Raw genomic sequence first — 17,804 nt, 5'->3', positions numbered from 1 at the left:
ATGTAAAATTTGATAAGATGTTTTACATAACTAATGAATTGACAAGGACGTCTTGTGGAGAAAACAGTTCCAAATGGCAAACATACGCAACGGATTTAGTCAAACAGTTTTTTTTGGCAAGAATAATATGAATTTTGTAATCAGTCGGGGACCAATGAAATACAAAGATGAGTCTGGTTAATAATCTACAATTATTGGATAAAGAAGTATATTAGTGCGAATTTCTCTCTGTTCCTCTTACCTTTTCTATCAACCCCACAAGCCTTTGGCACAATGAAGTGGGTAACTTTTATTTCCCTCCTCTTTCTCTTTAGCTCTGCTTATTCCAGGGGCGTGACTCGTCGAGAAGCACGTAAGAATTCTATTTTCCTATTATTCAGCTTTTACTTTATTTTCCTAGTAAGAAAAAATTTTAGAAAACCCTGCATCTTTAAAGAAGCATTTTCCTTTAGCATACATTTCTAGATGGTGATGATATTTTGTATCTGTGATCCCTCAGGAAGTTTTTTTTTTTTTTAAGATTTTATTGATTTATTTAAGAGAGACAGAGGGATTGAGAGAAAGAGAGCCCAGCGGGGGGACAGACAGAGGGAAAGGGAGAAACAGACTCCCCACTTAGCAGCCTGGGACCATCATGACCTGAGAGGTGGCAGAGACTTAACTGACTGAGTCATCCAGGTGCCCAGGAAGTTATCTTATTTATATATTTCTAACATCCTAAGTAAAAAAAAAAAATAGTGAGAATTGCTTAGTAGCTGTAACTTCCTTCTGCACATGAAGGAACTTAGGCAGAGAGACAAACTTCGCAGAATATAGTTGATGTTAGAATTCATAGCTCCAATTCCCAAAGGCTGCATCTTGATTTATAAAAAAACAAAAACCTGTGTTGTTAATCTTATAAATAGAACTTGTATTTATATTTTTCATTTTAGACTGTCCTTTCAGAAGCTGTTAATAGACAACGCAAGAACATTAGATCTTATCCAAGTTTGAATATAAAGCTATAAGTATTTAACAATTTTAATGATTTTTCAAATAGTATCATTGGTGATTGAATAACTCATCTGTTTTAATGCAGAAGAAGTAGTTCACCACCAACCCAAGATTTTCTGTAGGGATCTGAGGCCAGTATTTTGGAGCAAATGAATACCTAAGTCACATGGAGAGAAACACAAAAAGTACTATCATAACTAAGTTGTTTTCTTCAGAATGTAAGTAAGTCTGTTTTGTTTTTTCTTTTTTCCTCTCCAGAACAGAGTGAGATTGCTCATCGGTACAATGATTTGGGAGAAGAACATTTCAAAGGCCTGTAAGTTAAAAAAAAAAAAACCAGAAAAAACCCAACAGTCAAATTTAATGTCCCTAATAGTGTTGGTTATTACTCTGAAGTTCTTATATTCCCCTGTCATCAGAGCCCATCTTCTAGAACCATCCTATCCAATAGAATTTTCTGCATTGATGGAAATATTCTGCATCAGTGCTGTTTAATATGGCAGCCACTGGCCACATGTGGCTATTGAACACTTTAAATGTGGCAAGTGCAGCTGAGGGTCAGAAATTAAAGTTGCATTTAATTTTGATTTATTTAAACCTATGCAGCCACATGTGGCTACTGGCCACTGTACTGGACAGTGTGGCTCCGGAACTCTTCCATAACCTGCATGAGAAAGAATTTAATATATGGTTCCTTTTGCGGCTCACTTACTAAATTCCTTTACCTAGCAAAGAGGTATGTAGTTTCTTGAGAACATTTTAATATTTTTAGATCTAGTACAAAATGAGAAAGCATTTTACTTTTTAAAGGCCAATCTCATGGTACAGCCTGATTAAGTGAGAGGTGTGTGTGGCTTTGGATTTTTGGTTTTAAATAGTCAAAGGACCTAGGTAATGTCCCTAGTCTTAATAATTAGATTTATTTAAAATACATTTCACTTGCCTGCTCTATGTTTTTACATCTCCTGACAGGCACACACATGTATTTAAACATGGTGTAAATACATGTCTGCTTTGCTCAGAAAGCCACATATGCCTGGTTAGGCTTCAGATAACAGTTGATGTGGATAGATTTTCTGGCTAATAGTGAGATGTATATAATATAGAACATATACAGACACAGTTTGTTGTCCAGTAAGATATATAAAATATATATATTATATATAATATATAGATATATGCAATATAAAGCAAGATACTTTATATTAACATTTCACCCTGTTACATTTTTTTTTAAGATTTTATTTATTTATTTGAGAGAGCGAGCGAGAGCAAGCGAGCGCACACCAGCACAAGCAGGGGAAGGGGTGAAGGGAGAAGGAGAAGCAGGCTTTCCGCTGAGTAGAGAACCCCACACTGGGCTCCATCTTCGGATCCTGGGATCACTACCTGAGCTGAAGGTTGACGCTTAACTGACTGAGCCACCCACGTGCCCCATGCTACATTTTTATATTTGTCCTTTGTTTCAGGGTGCTGGTTGCCTTTTCTCAGTATCTCCAGCAGTGCCCATTTGAAGACCATGTGAAATTAGCAAAGGAAATGACTGAGTTTGCAAAGGGTTGTGCTGCTGACCAGTCTGGGGCCGACTGCGGCAAATCCCTTGTAAGTACATTTTGATTTTGAGTATTATTTCTTCTTCTTATAAGTAATCCTGATCATTTCAAAGGAAAAACAATGCCACTTTTGTTTCCTCAATTATTAAATTTGTAAGCGACTCTCAGAAGTGAGGATAGCCTTTGTTTCTTCTATGGCGGAGATGGTCCAGCTAGACTCAGTTTTAGAAACATTTCTTTGGGAAGACCACGTACAACAGTTACAGTGTATTTAAATGGACAGTTGCGATTTGTAAAAGTCTCTTTTTAAAATCTGAGGTTTGATTTCTTTTCAGTGAGGTTAACAGTGAGAGCGTGTTTTTTTTTTAATTTAATTTTTTTAAATTTATTTTTTATTTTCAGCATAACAGTATTCATTATTTTTGCACCATACCCAGTGCTCCATGCAATCTGTGCCCTCTCTAATACCCACCACTGGTACCCTGACCTCCCACCCCCCCGCCACTTCAAACCCCTCAGATTGTTTTTCAGAGTCCATAGTCTCTCATGGTTCACCTCCCCTTCCAATTTCCCCCAACTCCCTTCTCCTCTCTAACTCCCCATGTCCTCCATGCTATTTGTTATGCTCCACAAATAAGTGAAACCATATGATAATTGACTCTCTCTGCTTGACTTATTTCACCCAGCATAATCTCTTCCAGTCCCGAACATGTTGCTACAAAAGTTGAGTATTCATCCTTTCTGATGGAGGCATAATACTCCATAGTGTATATGGACCACATCTTCCTTATCCATTCGTCCGTTGAAGGGCATCTTGGTTCTTTCCACAGTTTGGCGACCGTGGCCATTGCTGCTATAAACATTGGGGTAGAGATGGCCCTTCTTTTCACGACATTTGTATCTTTGGGGTAAATACCCAGGAGTGCAATTGCAGGGTCATAGGGAAGTTCTATTTTTAATTTCTTGAGGAACCTGCACAATGCTCTCCAAAGAGGCTGCACCAACTTGCATTCCCACCAACAGTGTAAGGGGGTGAGAGCGTGGTTTTTAACTTCCAGAGACACTCACCTGATTTCTGTGTTGATTTTGTTTCTTAGGTAAAATAATAGTAGCATTACGTAGAAATAAATGCCATGTTCATTCTTTTGTGTTGCCCTTCTGCCCTACCTACCCTAAGTAGTCAGGTGATGGTCAATTCTTACAAAATTCCCATACATGGTCAAATCAAGGGAAACTCTCTAACCCTGAGAAAAAAGTATATGTGTATATGATTTCCTAACCAAGGTTTACCCATACTTTCAATTTTTTATACTGCTCTTTGGGTACAAAGAAAATAAAATATCTCCCGGTGACCTGAAGCCTGCTTTCTTCCACCTAGCACACTCTCTTTGGAGACAAACTGTGTACAGTTGCTTCTCTTCGTGAAAAGTATGGCGAGCTGGCTGACTGCTGTGAGAAACAGGAGCCTGAGAGAAATGAGTGCTTCCTGACCCACAAGGATGATAACCCAGGCTTCCCTCCGCTGGTGACCCCAGACCCTGAGGTCATGTGCACTGCCTTTCAGGAAAATGAACAGAAGTTTCTGGGAAAGTAAGTCATCTGCTTTTTATGTTTCAAAATGAAAAATTATGAAAAAAGTTCAAGACTATTCTTGACATGAACGCTTTGAAGCTTTTATTCTGACAATTTTCAAAGCAGTAAGATCTGATACTACAGAATTATCCAGGATGAAAAAAATGGGATCAAAGAGGTTTTAGAGTTCGTTGAAGGAGGACATGATCTGTAAAAAACAAACAAAACAAAAATGGAGAGATTGGTCTGTGATAAAATATGATGAAGATATATATTTAGTTATTCTCAGAATTGATTTCATTTTAGTCAAAAACATTGCATCACCAAAGTTTAACTATTTTATACCTATGTGTGTGTATATATGTGTACATATATATAAAACATATAGATGTCTGGACATAATTTATATACAGAAGTTCAACCTTTCACTGACTTTCAGAATGACCAAGGCAAGTCGTCATGTACATATTGAGATTAGCTGGTAAATTAGGTGAGAATGTTGATTACAGTTGTTCCCATACCACTGTTTGCTGTAGAAACATGACTGCCCGTTTTTCTTTTTGAAAATGTAGATACCTGTATGAAGTTGCCAGAAGACATCCTTACTTTTATGCCCCGGAACTCCTTTACTATGCTCAACAATACAAAGGAGTTTTTGCAGAATGCTGCCAAGCTGCGGATAAGGCTGCCTGTCTGACACCCAAGGTATTGTGCAGGGGAACGGGAGGACTGATTCACATCAAATCTTTGAGCATCTCATGGCTAGATTTAGGGAATTTGTGTCTCTGATATAAACTCCTGTACATGGTCAAAAAAGCATTCCTCCCTATTCTAGGGAGTTGTGAGAGTTGGTGGAGGAGGGGTTGAGATAAATTATATGCAAAACTGAGAACTCAGCAAAGCTATATTTTCTGGGGTATTAGTGGACTCTCTTCCACATTTCCTGTCAGCGCCCTTTTCCTTGGTGATGTCTCTATTCTGGTTCCTAACTGCGTAGAGTTTTCCAATAGGACCAGACTGATGTTGCTCTCCCTGCATAGCAAAATAATTATTTGCTAATAGCAGGTGGCTTGGGAATTTAGGTGTAAATTATCTCTTTAAATTTTAATTCGGCACAGTCTTATCTGAACTTATGAGGGAGTGCTTTGCATAGAACTTTCCTTTTCTAATTTCTCCCAAATCATTTCTTTTTGCAGACTGAGGCTTTGAGGGAAAAAGTACTGGTTTCATCTGCCAGAGAAAGATTCAAGTGTGCCAGCCTCCAGAAATTCGGAGATAGAGCCTTCAAAGCATGGTATTTTAAACTTAGTTTGAATCTTTATAATGATGTAAGTGGTTATGGTTCAGTTGACAAAAATGTACATTTATATGGCATTTTATGGAGGTACTTTCACATACATCTTCCTGGTTGTTTAAAATGTAGAAATTTGACAGTGGTGAAAATCCGAGCATCAGTGACAATTCCTCATTATTTTTTATCACATTTTTTCTAGGTGGTCACAGAATTTAGAAGGTATCTTTTTTTGTCCTTCTAGGACAATATTTTAAATTCCACTTTTTTAGAAAGACTAGGGACCTTATTCTAATGATCCACTCTTTCTATAGAGCAGTTATCAGGGTCTGCTACTTAATTTTATTCCCCCAAACAACACCAATTATCTGGAAATGTTTTTCCTTTTATGTTCTGGTAATTAATTTAGCCATCAGGATTAGTTCTCATTTTCTCATAGCTCTAGCTCTGTTGTTAATCCCTTGGTTTTGTCTGGGTCTCTGTTTTTATATTCCTTCACTGGTTCTAGGAGCATTTTTCAATTTCTAAGCCAAGAGAAATCCCCTTCCCCATCCCTCACTTGCTAGTCAACAATGAATCAACAGCAAGAAGAGATAAAATGAAAATAGCAGACATTCTAAGCTCTCCAGAAACCATCGTTTGAGCTATCTTTGCCGGCCATCCCTACCCCCATGCCACCAAGATCAACTAACTAAATCAGTAAACCAAACACCCCCAACATGAAACGAAATGCAGTTGAACAGGTTGTGATTGGTTTGGGGGGAGAAGGAACTTTGATCCGATGGAGGAAATGTTATTAGCCTTCTCCCTGTTGGCAGGAGTCTTAGATGCCTCGCTGGATCAATGTCTTGGTTCATTCAGTCAATCATACGGATTGACTGATTTAGTCCTCACCTCAGTCCTTCAGTGTAGCATGCTGTCATGACCGTGGAGAGGCTGAGGTTCAGAGAGGCTATGTAACTTGCCTAGTGTCCCACTGCTAATGAGTGACACAACCACATCTAGAAGTCAGGTCTGGGCTTCAAACCGGATAGCTCTCCACATGTTGCCCCTTCTAGAATCTCTCTTTGATTTCCGCTTTCATGAATTGCTGGACTTTTATCCACCACACACACCCTTACAATAGCTAGTTGTGACCTAAGGAAACATTTTGCTCTCAGATAACCATGTGGTTCAGAACTAGCATGAAAATAAGAACAAATGGATTTTTACAAATTATATCTATATGTTATTTTATCATGAATTTTCTTGTTTTGAGTAGTATTTTCCTAATACTTTGACATGCTAATCATGTTTTCACAAGGGGAATTTTCTTTTTAGGTCAGTAGCTCGCCTGAGCCAGAAATTCCCCAAAGCTGACTTTGCAGAGGTTTCCAAGTTGGTGACAGATCTTACCAAAGTCCACAAGGAATGCTGCCATGGTGACCTTCTTGAATGTGCAGATGACAGGGTAAAGAATCCACAGTCTGCTCTGTTAGTAACTTATGGGCCTCAGGATGAATTTGCTTTGTGTTATCCATGGGGCCGATAGTGGGTTGAGATTGTTTTCTATGTCTCATCTGCTCAATTCTTTCCCTGCCTTGTGGTACCTTTTTTTTTTTTTTTTTTTTTTTTTTTTTTAACCTGGCTATCCCACTCACTAAATGATCTGACAAAGACATTCACTAATTTGTAACCCTTTCAGTCATATTGTGAGGACAAAGGCTTACACTGACAGCACCTACCAAGGGAGATTTCTAAGCAGACATTTTTGGGAGGGGGTGGAGTTGGAGAAGAGCTACCACCTAAAGAGATCTTTGGAAATTATGTAGTTTCCACCTTTTTATTCTCTTTTAGTTAACCATCTGTGTTAACTATACACATATTTAGCATGATATCACTTTTTTCCAAATTTAAAAATATGACCAAATACCAGCATCTTAATCTCTCAGAATACTTTCTGAAAAATTTAAGACAAAAATTTTATATGTGTAAGTGGGGCCTGTGACTATGGGTCTTTGACTAATTTTTCAAAGATCTCTCACATTTTATTTAGTTATTTGGTTTCAAAATGCGTGAGAGGACTATTTGGAAAAATAGTACTGAGTTTTAATTTAGAACCTTAAATGACTTGACAGTCAAAGTATAAAACTAATAAGAACTCGTACCCACTTAAGCCCCCATGTTGCATCACCACTGGTGAGTGCTGTGAAGTTTGTAAACCTGGTGATTCACAGACCTGTACCCCTGGGGATAAAAATATATGTTTATAAAAAATAAAAAATTATATTAAAAAAAAAACTAATAAGAACTGAGATGGCTCCTTGTTACTGACCAGTCTTTTGTAATTAATTGACAATATTTTAGTAGTTCTGAGTCCCTAGTCTTAGGAACATGAACTGAAAGTATTTATAGAAGTCATGTTGGTGTATGTATGGTCTTAGAACACAGTAAACATATTTTGCCAACATAATAAAGATCTGGGGAGAAAGTGCAGTGATGTCCATTTACATTGAAAAATTTTTATTGACTTGCTTATAGGCGGATATGGCCAAGTACATTTGTGAAAATCAGGATTCAATCTCCACTAAACTGAAGGAATGCTGTGAGAAGCCCTTGTTGGAAAAATCCCACTGCCTTGCAGAGGTGGAAAGAGATGAGTTGCCTGGTGACCTGACCCCATTAGCTGCTGATTTTGTTGAAGATAAGGAGGTTTGCAAAAACTATCAGGAGGCAAAAGATGTGTTCCTGGGCACGTAAGTGGATAAGGAATAATCTTTCCATAGTTTTTAGATGGTCTCGGGATTTGGAAAGATAAACTAGGCTTTCCTTTGACATTGTTACAATTTCCATGTTGTCTACAATGCTTCTTTATCCTTCCCTCTCCTAGCTTTTAAATTTTGAGGGAAAATTGATTAGTTTAAAAAATTATTACAGATTAATACATGCTTAAGGCAAAAACTCATACAGTAGAGAAGAGAATAGAGAAGTTTCTATCTTTATTCTGACCCCATTCATTTTCTGGGATATTTTTGGGAATACTCTAGAAATATTTTTTGTATACATTAATTATGAACATATTATTTATTTATTTATTTATTCCTTCAAAGAGTATTTCTTGAACTTACTATAATAGATATGTGTGAATATATGTAGTACATCTTTACATCACTGTATTTCTGTATCTATCTATCTATCTACCTCCCATTTATCTATCTATATAAGGAAGTATAAGAGGAATTTTGCGGTCTGCTACCACATGTCTTATATTTGGTTGAACAGACCAGGAATACAGTAGCATGGCAAGGCAACATGAAATTAAGTGACAAAATAAGTGATTATATGTAATCAGTAAGTGTGGTGATAAACTTTGCATTCTTATTGTTGGATTATAATAGTGTAATGTTGCTATATATTTCACAAAATCGTGTACCCTTCAAGATTTCCCTCCTATAAAGAAGAAAAAGAAAAATTCAAGAATACATCTCTATTTATTTATCAGAACCCTGTTGAGGTATAGTCCAAGTTACAAGAAATATACATAATAATATTAGGTGTCACTCATCAAACATTTAATATGTGCCACACAGCGTGTACTTTACAAAGATCACGTCATGTATTTCCCACAAACCATCTTATGAGATAGGTACTGTTATCATCCACGTGCTACAGAGAAGGCAACTAAGGCTGTGATGGTTTTAACAAGTTGCTTAAGGTGATACAGCAAACTAAGTGCCACAGGCAGGATTTGAATGCAGGTAGCTATAATTCTGAACTGCGGCCCCTTAGCCATTAAGCTTCCCTGCATGGGGTCTAGTCAAATTCAGACCTTTGGGATAACAGTCACTCTTGAGGTGAGTTATGTAATCTTTCTTGCTCATTTGCCCAATGAAATCTATTTTATTTTCATCTGAACTAGGTTTTTGTATGAATATTCAAGAAGGCATCCTGAATACTCTGTCTCTTTGCTGTTGAGACTTGCCAAGGAATATGAAGCCACTCTGGAGAAGTGTTGTGCCACTGCTGATCCTCCTAGTTGCTATGGCAAAGTGGTAGGTTCCTTAGTTGGAAACAGTGTGGTGCTCCCGCTCATGATCCTTAATAATGAGAAAGAGAAGTAATCCAAGCATGTGAATTGCTACATAGTGCAATTTAGATCTTTTCTTGACATGGCTTCAATCCTGTGTTTTTAAACCTTACAGAAAAAATAACTCTAAATAGAATGGTTAGTAAGACCTAGAAGAGCCAAGAAAGGAAAGATCTGAAGGGAGCAATCTCTAATTTCACAAATCTTGGTCATTCTTTTTCTTTTTTTTTAATGCTCCTGAAGACAAAATAAGATAAATTGAATTGTAAGTTAAGAGACTTAGCTTAGATACAAGGTTAATCAGATCCCAAGATTTATCAACTATCAAGAATTAGCATCTTAAGGACGATTATGAAATCTATTCATTTAGAATATTTTCAGATCTGGGGGAAAAAGTGTAGAAATTGCTTTATAAGACATGAAGTAAGGAAGGGAAACCTTGAGGATTTGGGCCATATTTAGCGATGCTTTAAGAGGATTTTAACATGTTTAAGCTATTTAACACTCCCGGCATATATAGTGGTTTCCAAACTTTAGAATCACAGGAAAGTTATTCTTTCCTCTATCCAGAACTCACTATATGCCGGGCACCATACTGGAGCCTATGACCAAGGTAAAATCTCTTATCTCAGGGAACTCAGAATCCATCTGGAGAGCTGGCTTAATTATAATGATATAGCCATAGTTATCATTTATTTACTAAGCTTTTATTACCTACCAGGCACTGTTTTAATTTCATTAACTCAAATGGTTTGTAGAATAATTCTAAAGGTGAATACCATCTTTATCCGAATTTTCTTTCTTTATTTTTCCTTTTCTCCTTTCTTTTTTGTTAATTCTCATTTTAACAGTGAGGGTTCTGAAGCTTGGAAATACGGGAGGTGTAATTACACAGTTAGAAAGTGAGTTGGACGGCCCAGCTCGGACACCAGCAGTCACAGTCCAGAGCCTGAGTAGTCTTAATCTCTTATACTATACACCCTTGCCAAATAAACAGTTTGGACATATTGTGATAGATTTGACATCAAAGATCTATTTACATGGCTTTGGGCAGAAGGAGGAAGGATCTCATTCTGCCTGCAGTCGTGAAAAAGAACCTGTGTGTGGTGCTCAGGTGGAATTCTGTTGACACAATTCTTTTATCTTTCAGTTTGACGAATTTAAACCTCTTGTGGAAGAGCCTCAGAATTTAGTCAAAGTAAACTGTGAACTTTTTGAAAAACTTGGAGAATATGGCTTCCAAAATGCGTAAGTATTTTTGTTTATCAGTTGTTTTCTTTTTTTTTTTTTTTAAAGATTTTATTTATTTACTAGACAGAGAGAGATCACAGTAGACAGAGAGGCAGACAGAGAGAGAGAGAGGAGGAAGCAGGCTCCCTGCAGAGCAGAGAACCCGATGCGGGACTCGATCCCAGGACCCTGAGATCATGACCTGAGCCGAAGGCAGCGGCTTAACCTACTGAGCCACCCAGGCGCCCAGTTGTTTCTTTTTCTTGATCAAGCTGTAATTATTGAAGACTTAATATATATACCACCTATCATGGAAATTTTATCACAAAAATACATTATAGCCTTCTAATCTCTCTCCATCAAGAAAGACTAGAAGGGGAGAGATGAAATGATTAATGGGAAGGAGAGGCCTATATTTGAGTGCAGTTTAAAAAACTGGTCTCTTGAGATTGAAAAGGGAAAATAGCCAATCATGCAATGTAGGAAATGAGGATGCCCCTTGGAGGTTAAGGAATAGCTTACCGGCAACCAAAATGTAGCAATGCTTTACAAAGGAGGAAGTGGTAGGCTTTAAATAATAGTAGCTCAAGAAGTAATATATAAGCTGATGGACTAATGTCCTGATCCACATAGAGCCTTATCTGTGGAGGTAAAGATAAGAGACACATCTATTCAGTCGATATTTATTGTTTGGTTTACCTATGTTAGCACTCTTCCAACTACGGGTGCTAGGTGTAACAATAGTGAACCAGATATCATCTCTTCCCTTGAGCAGATTGCAGCCATAAATGACTTTCAGTGGTGATTGGAATTCTTAGTAAGTGATTATTATGTGCTGGGTCCCATGCCAGGTTGATTTATTTTAATTTAATACTTGCACCATCCTTATGAGTCAGATATAACTTTTCCCGTTTTATAGATGAGAAAACTTATACCTACCTTTCAAATTTAGCAGGGTGCTGATATATATTAAGACCCCAGTAAGTTTTATGGAAAGAAAGAAGCAATAAATAAATATATTAATATCACTGAATTATAATAAGTTACTTTCCTAGAATGATACAGCACAGGTGGAAACAATGATAAGCTTAACTAGTTACTCAGGACAAGGTCTTCCCCTATACTATTCAACCAACCTGGAGACAAAGGTGATTTTATGAATGGATAGTTATTTTAGTTAATTTTGGCTAAGTGTTCTCTGCTTGATCTGCTATGTTAGAGAAAACATGAAAACATGTGAGCGATTTTGTTCCAGGGTCTTAGTTCGTTACACCAAGAAACTCCCCCAAGTGTCAACTCCAACTCTTGTGGAGGTCTCAAGAAAACTAGGAAAAGTGGGCACCAGGTGTTGTACCAAACCCGAAACAGAAAGAATGTCCTGTGCTGAAGATTATGTAAGTCTTTCAAGTATAATAAGTTAATAATGATGGATTTTTGCCTTTAGATATGGACGAAGCTTACTTTCAGAAACAGGGGTGAACTAACATGTGTGCGCATACACGTGCATGTGTGTGTATTTGGTAGTGGCACCCAGGACTTGGTCACCTCTATTGTCCTGAATGAAGATTTGTCCAAGATCCCCAAAATGATAAATTGACCAAAATTCCATGAGTTTTCAATGTTTCATCCTGGAACTTAAAAAACTTTCATATTCTTTGGGGTCTCTTAAAAATGTGTGTCTGTATAAGACTGTTTCCTTCCCACTCCTGTACATATCTGAGGACTCACATCTAATTATTTAAATCAATTATGTTCTCAAGTGAATTATTAAAATGTAGATACAAAGAGAATATCTTTAGATAGAATATCATAAAGATATAAAATGTAGACATAAAGAGAACATACGTTAAAAAGTCCCTCATTATCTGTAGTTCTAAAGTGAAACAAAATCACTTCCTCCAATCGACCTTGGATTCATTATTGCTGGGTAAAATATAATACGTCTTTGGTCCATTGGAAAGTAAAGGGAAAACTATTGCTATTTTTCTTTTGAATGTCTGCTCTCCCGCACTGTCCTTCAGCTGGCCGTGGTCCTGAACCGGTTGTGCGTGTTGCATGAGAAGACCCCAGTGAGCGATAGAGTCACCAAATGCTGCTCAGAGTCCTTGGTGAACAGACGACCATGCTTTTCTGCTCTGGCAGGCGATGAGACATATGTTCCCAAAGAGTTTAATGCTGAAACATTCACCTTCCATGCAGATTTATGCACACTTCCCGATGCTGAGAAACAAGTGAAGAAACAATCGTGAGTAGTATTTCATTACTATAAGCTTTTATTTTATTTTTATTTTATTTTTTTTAGAGTCTTGGGAGTGAGAATTGTACATTGAAATGTGTACCTTTTTCTGAAGTAGTGATTATATTTTTTTGGAAAATAGTATTTAAGTATCGATCTTATTAGTAAGCTGATACAAATGTCAAGAATAAAACCTATAGCTTTTTGTTTTCCTAGCAATAAACCTCTATATTGGAATCTTCCCTACAAATCATTCAGAATGGTCTTGTGGATAAAAGCTAGAGTGGAATAAGGTCTTAAGAAAAGTCCAGTAGAAAAAGATGAACAATTAACTGATGGATTTGTGCAAATGTCAAATTAGTCAGTAGAAATCATAAGAGAATATATTTCTAGGCATGAATGATTATTTTAAGTTTGTTCTATGGCAACCCACAGACAAGGCATATCCTCAACATACAACTTTTGAGAATGCAAGTTGGATTAAAAACATCTAGAAAAATGAGTTCTGAGGCTGTACGCCCTATTGCTCTCAATAGGGGTTACAAGTGCATGAAATTTAGCACCATATGTTATCATCTTGGGGGTTCTAATCATAGCCATAGACTTATGAATAATATTGTAAAACCCTTATCTCTCTAGCACTATTTTATCTCTGTGGATGTCAAGGAACTAGAACCACCAGCTCACATAAGTTTAGATGATTTTATTACCTATGGCCTTCCCAGTATTAACTAAATGGGGTAAATTTCATGGACCAAATATAAAAACTTTCAGATTAGAAACTTTTAAATGGAGTCTAACAAGATAACTAATCTTTTTTAAAAAAAACATCTTAATTTCATTATATTTTTTTCAGTGTTCCAAGGTTCATTGTTTATGCACCACACCCAGTGCTCCACACAGTACGTGCCCTCCTTAACGCCCACCAGCAGACTCCCCCATCCTCTCAGTCCTCTCCCTTCCAAAACCCTCAGTTTGCTTCTCAAAGTCCACAGTCTCTCATGGTTTGTCTGCTCCTCTGATTGCTTTTAAGAATCAGTTTTAGCTCTTAAATCACTAGAAAATTCAATTCACTATGGTATAAAATTTTTTCTTTTTAATATGGTAAAGCTTCTAAAATCTGAATAATGTATAAGTGCAATGACATATCCTTCCTAGAGACTTACTGACAAGACTTACTGACTATTGACTTATTGAGATTCATTAATATTACATACGTCAAACAGTTTACATTGATTATCTCATTTGATCCTTCCACCAACCCTATGAAGATGGCTTTTAGTCTCCTCATTAAGCAAATGAGAATATTAAATTGTATAGTGGTAAGCTTGGGCCTCAAGCTCAGAGTTGCCTGGCTTTAAGACTTATAAACTTAAACAATAATACAACTGTCTTTACCATCTCCGTTTTTCTCTTTCCCTTTTTAAAAAAATTGATGCATATTTGACACACAATTTAAATTATTTTCAGGTGTACAACATAGCGACTTGACAAGCCTGTACATTATGCTGTGCTCCCCATAAGTGTAGATACCATACCATACCACGTTACTACAGTACCACTGACTCTATTCCCTACACTGTGCCTTTTAATCCTGTGATTTACTCATTCCATGTCTTTCTTTATGGAAGTCAACTTTTTTCCTGATTTTTGTTGCTGTTGTTTCGTTTTCATTCAAATACAGTGCACTTGTTGAGCTGTTGAAACACAAACCCAAGGCAACTGAAGAACAACTGAAAACTGTTATGGGGGATTTTGGAGCCTTTGTGGACAAGTGCTGCGCAGCTGAGAACAAAGAGGGCTGCTTCGCTGAGGAGGTACTGGAGTCTCTTCGTGGCAATGTGGCTAATTTCCTTTCTTGTCGCATTTGATCTGGCCACGGCTTAGGGGTTTATATATCCAAAGGACACAGTACATTCAGGACCAGAATCTTATTCCAGTTATACATAGAATTACACAATTATCTGACAAAATTACTTAAATGTCTCTCATTTTTTACCTCCTATTGCACTGGAGCATATCAGTAGATGTTCCTAGTATTTATTCTTTTTCCAAGGTTGTGATGTTTATGAACATAGATAGAAATATTTGTAAGGCTGTAGTCTTTGAACAAAATATCAATTTATTGAAACATGTTCTTGAAAAGTGCTGGTTTGTGATTGGGTTTAATCTGAGTTTGATGTTCTAGCTTAATGGAGGAAATTTATTTAAGTGTCTGAATCATTTAATATTTCCCCTCTGACTTGAGGGTGATGTTTTTATTCCTTTGGGAACAATGGATGTCAGTAAGCTTCCTTGTAGAGATTCTGGTACTAAACTAAAATTAAAGAATGGGATTCATGTAAAATTAGTTTGTAATCACAAGTGGCTGTATAAATGTTAACTTTTTATTGTAATAGTGATGCTTACACTTTCCCCAAATCTGTCATTTCTCTGTATTCAGGGTCCAAAACTTGTTGCTGCCGCTCAAGCTGCCTTAGCCTAAAAGAACATCATCACAAACATCTCAGGTAACTATACTTTGAATTTCTGTTTTAAAAAAGTAATTATAAAAAATAAAAAAGTAATTATAATAGTTGCTATTAAAATGGCAAATATTGACAACCATTTGCCAAGAGCCCCATAGACCAGTGCTAGTCATGTCTAAGACCGTTATATATACTAACTTATTTAATTCTCAGAATAGTTGCCTAAATTGAGTGTCATTTTTTTCACATTTTTCAAATGAGAAATTGAAGGCACAGATAGACATGGGTTCCATAATTTACAAGGACAACCCAGCTCTTGACAGGTGGATCCACAGTTCAAAATGCAAACCAAAGCTTGAGAGTTAGCCAGTGTCCCATTCTGACCTAATGGGACACAGTAGACAGAACCATTCAACTGAGCAGTGGTTTCGCAGTGGGCATTTTAGGTATCAGGCTGGACCATATGAAAGTGCATTTTTAAGGTAAAAAACAGTGGAATGGTTCAATCTAACAGTCCAGTAGAAGACTGATTTCATTGAAGAGTATGACAGACCTACCTTATGTGAACTTGCACTTTATAGTGAATAGCTTGCTACTAAGGCCCACTTTAAAATTTAAACGTTTGAACATAAACATATTTCACCCCTTTTTGTTGTCATATTTTGGGGGAAATTAAGAAAGAGAGTATCAATTCTCTTTTTTAAAGCAGATTGTCCAGCTATTTTCTAGCATGAATTATTTTCATATTTTCCAAACTGACATGAGGTCTGTCCCCACTGTGAGGTTTTCACTTGCTCTTTGCCCACCTGGTAGTACCTACAGATCATGCATTCAAGTGAGGAAGCAACTTTGTATGTCCTTTGAGTTTGATCTTTTCAAGATGTAGTTTTGTTTTCATACTAAATGGCAAGATTTTCTTCTGAAAGGTCTAACTTTGAGAAAACATTCGTTTTGTTGGTAATTAATTTAGGTAAGAAGTAGGTGTTAATCAAGTGACTCTGAGAAGTGATGATGAAAAGCTTGGGACTTTGAAGCCTGAGAGATGATGACACCAGTGACGAAGGGAGGACTTTACAATATTATTGGTGTGTCCTCTCCCCTAGCCCAAGAGAAGAATTCAGAGTCCAGGACAGGCTGAATGATTTTCTTTAGTGGAAATTGCAGGAAGACAATCCAAAAAATTCAACATTCATTTGAATAGATTTCAAAAACTCATACCGCTTTGCAAACAGTACTTATATTTTTCTTTTTGCCTTTCAGTCTGCCCTGAGAGTAAGAGAAAGAAAGAGAAATGAAGACCTAGAGCTTACTCATCTGTTTTTCTTTCCTGTTGGTGTGAAACCAACCCTTTGACTAAAGAACACAAATTTCTTTAAACATTTTTGCCCCTCTTCTCTGTGCTGTAATTAATAAAAAAATGAAAAGAATCTGATGTTGTTGTCTAGGACTGTTATTTTTCACGGATGTATTGCCAGCCTGAAAATTTTGTAGGTTCTGTGAATATCCCACTGTTCTTTCTTGTCCCACTTCCATCTAGTTCTTTAGGGGCTGATTAAAAGAAACATTAATAATCTTCTGAGTTATGGGTCGTAAGCATTCAAGGGAATATTTTAACATTATGATAATTCTGAATAAAAGGATGTAAACTGGTATAGGCTTTTCTTTACTACTAAGACTAAGAAATGTGAGGGACAAAGAGGATAGAGATGATTGTAAGGATGGTTAATTGAACTAGGGAGAAAAACTGAGCCTCCAAAAAAAGTGAATCAGTCTAGGATGGCAATACTTGAACAGTTTAAGAAGCTTAAGCAGTTTGGAGAAGCATTGTTGGGGGGGGGGGAGAACAGGAGATCTAGACAAAGGCACAACAAAGAGTGAGCAAGATATCTAGTATTGAGGGAGTGCAAGAGTTGGAAGAGAAAATGTTCTTGTAAGAGCTGAGATGTTACACCCAAAACTGAGCCTTTTGTCCCTGTTCCCAGAGGTAAACACTGATATCAGACAATTATCTATGAGTTTACATGCCTAAAGTTATTTATAGCCTCATTATTTCATGTACTTCAGAAATTTTTATAGCGCTGATTTCATATGTACTTGCCATCCACAACCTGCCTATTTTTCCCTAATAATGATGTTTATAGTTTCATCATAAGTATGAAGCTTGCAAAAAGAAAAAAAAAGTCTCCTTCCATTCCTGGAATATTGTATCCCACAGCCCTCCCGCTCCTAACCCTACCCTTTCTACCCACTACCTACTTTGGCCTCACCACTGACTATATAAAATACTTCTCCACATTGGATGCAATCCTCACGAAGTGGGCAGAAAGCTCAGAAGGGGAGACGTGGAGATGGTAGGCACTGGCTTGTCTAAGACTCTGGAGACAGATTTAGAAAA

At 37.0% G+C, this 17,804-nt stretch overlaps 1 protein-coding gene across 1 annotated transcript; it reads left to right on the top strand.

Moving 5' to 3' along the window:
* Window positions 1–201: 201 nt before the first annotated feature.
* Window positions 202–16,841, top strand: ALB (albumin). Its single transcript, XM_082728212.1, has 15 exons — window positions 202–352; window positions 1,252–1,309; window positions 2,463–2,595; window positions 3,925–4,136; window positions 4,691–4,823; window positions 5,315–5,412; window positions 6,730–6,859; window positions 7,930–8,144; window positions 9,308–9,440; window positions 10,626–10,723; window positions 11,961–12,099; window positions 12,727–12,950; window positions 14,626–14,758; window positions 15,385–15,451; window positions 16,670–16,841. Exons 1-14 carry the CDS (start codon window positions 274–276, stop codon window positions 15,424–15,426), a joined length of 1,827 nt encoding a protein of 608 aa, XP_082584338.1. The 5' UTR covers window positions 202–273; the 3' UTR covers window positions 15,427–15,451; window positions 16,670–16,841.
* The last annotated feature ends 963 nt before the right edge of the window (window positions 16,842–17,804 follow it).

This window comes from Mustela nivalis (genome assembly GCF_964662115.1).
Source record: "Mustela nivalis genome assembly, chromosome: 4".
In the NCBI taxonomy this organism is placed as follows: domain Eukaryota; kingdom Metazoa; phylum Chordata; class Mammalia; order Carnivora; family Mustelidae; genus Mustela; species Mustela nivalis.
This window is presented reverse-complemented; position numbering and strand designations above follow the sequence as displayed.

Coding starts and splice junctions, on each gene's coding strand:
- ALB (XM_082728212.1), top strand. CDS start 274: ATGAAGTGGGTAACTTTTATTTCCCTCCTCTTTCTCTTTAGCTCTGCT. Junction 9,441..10,625: donor CTAGTTGCTATGGCAAAGTG/GTAGGTTCCTTA, acceptor TTTATCTTTCAG/TTTGACGAATTTAAACCTCT. Junction 12,100..12,726: donor TGTCCTGTGCTGAAGATTAT/GTAAGTCTTTCA, acceptor ACTGTCCTTCAG/CTGGCCGTGGTCCTGAACCG.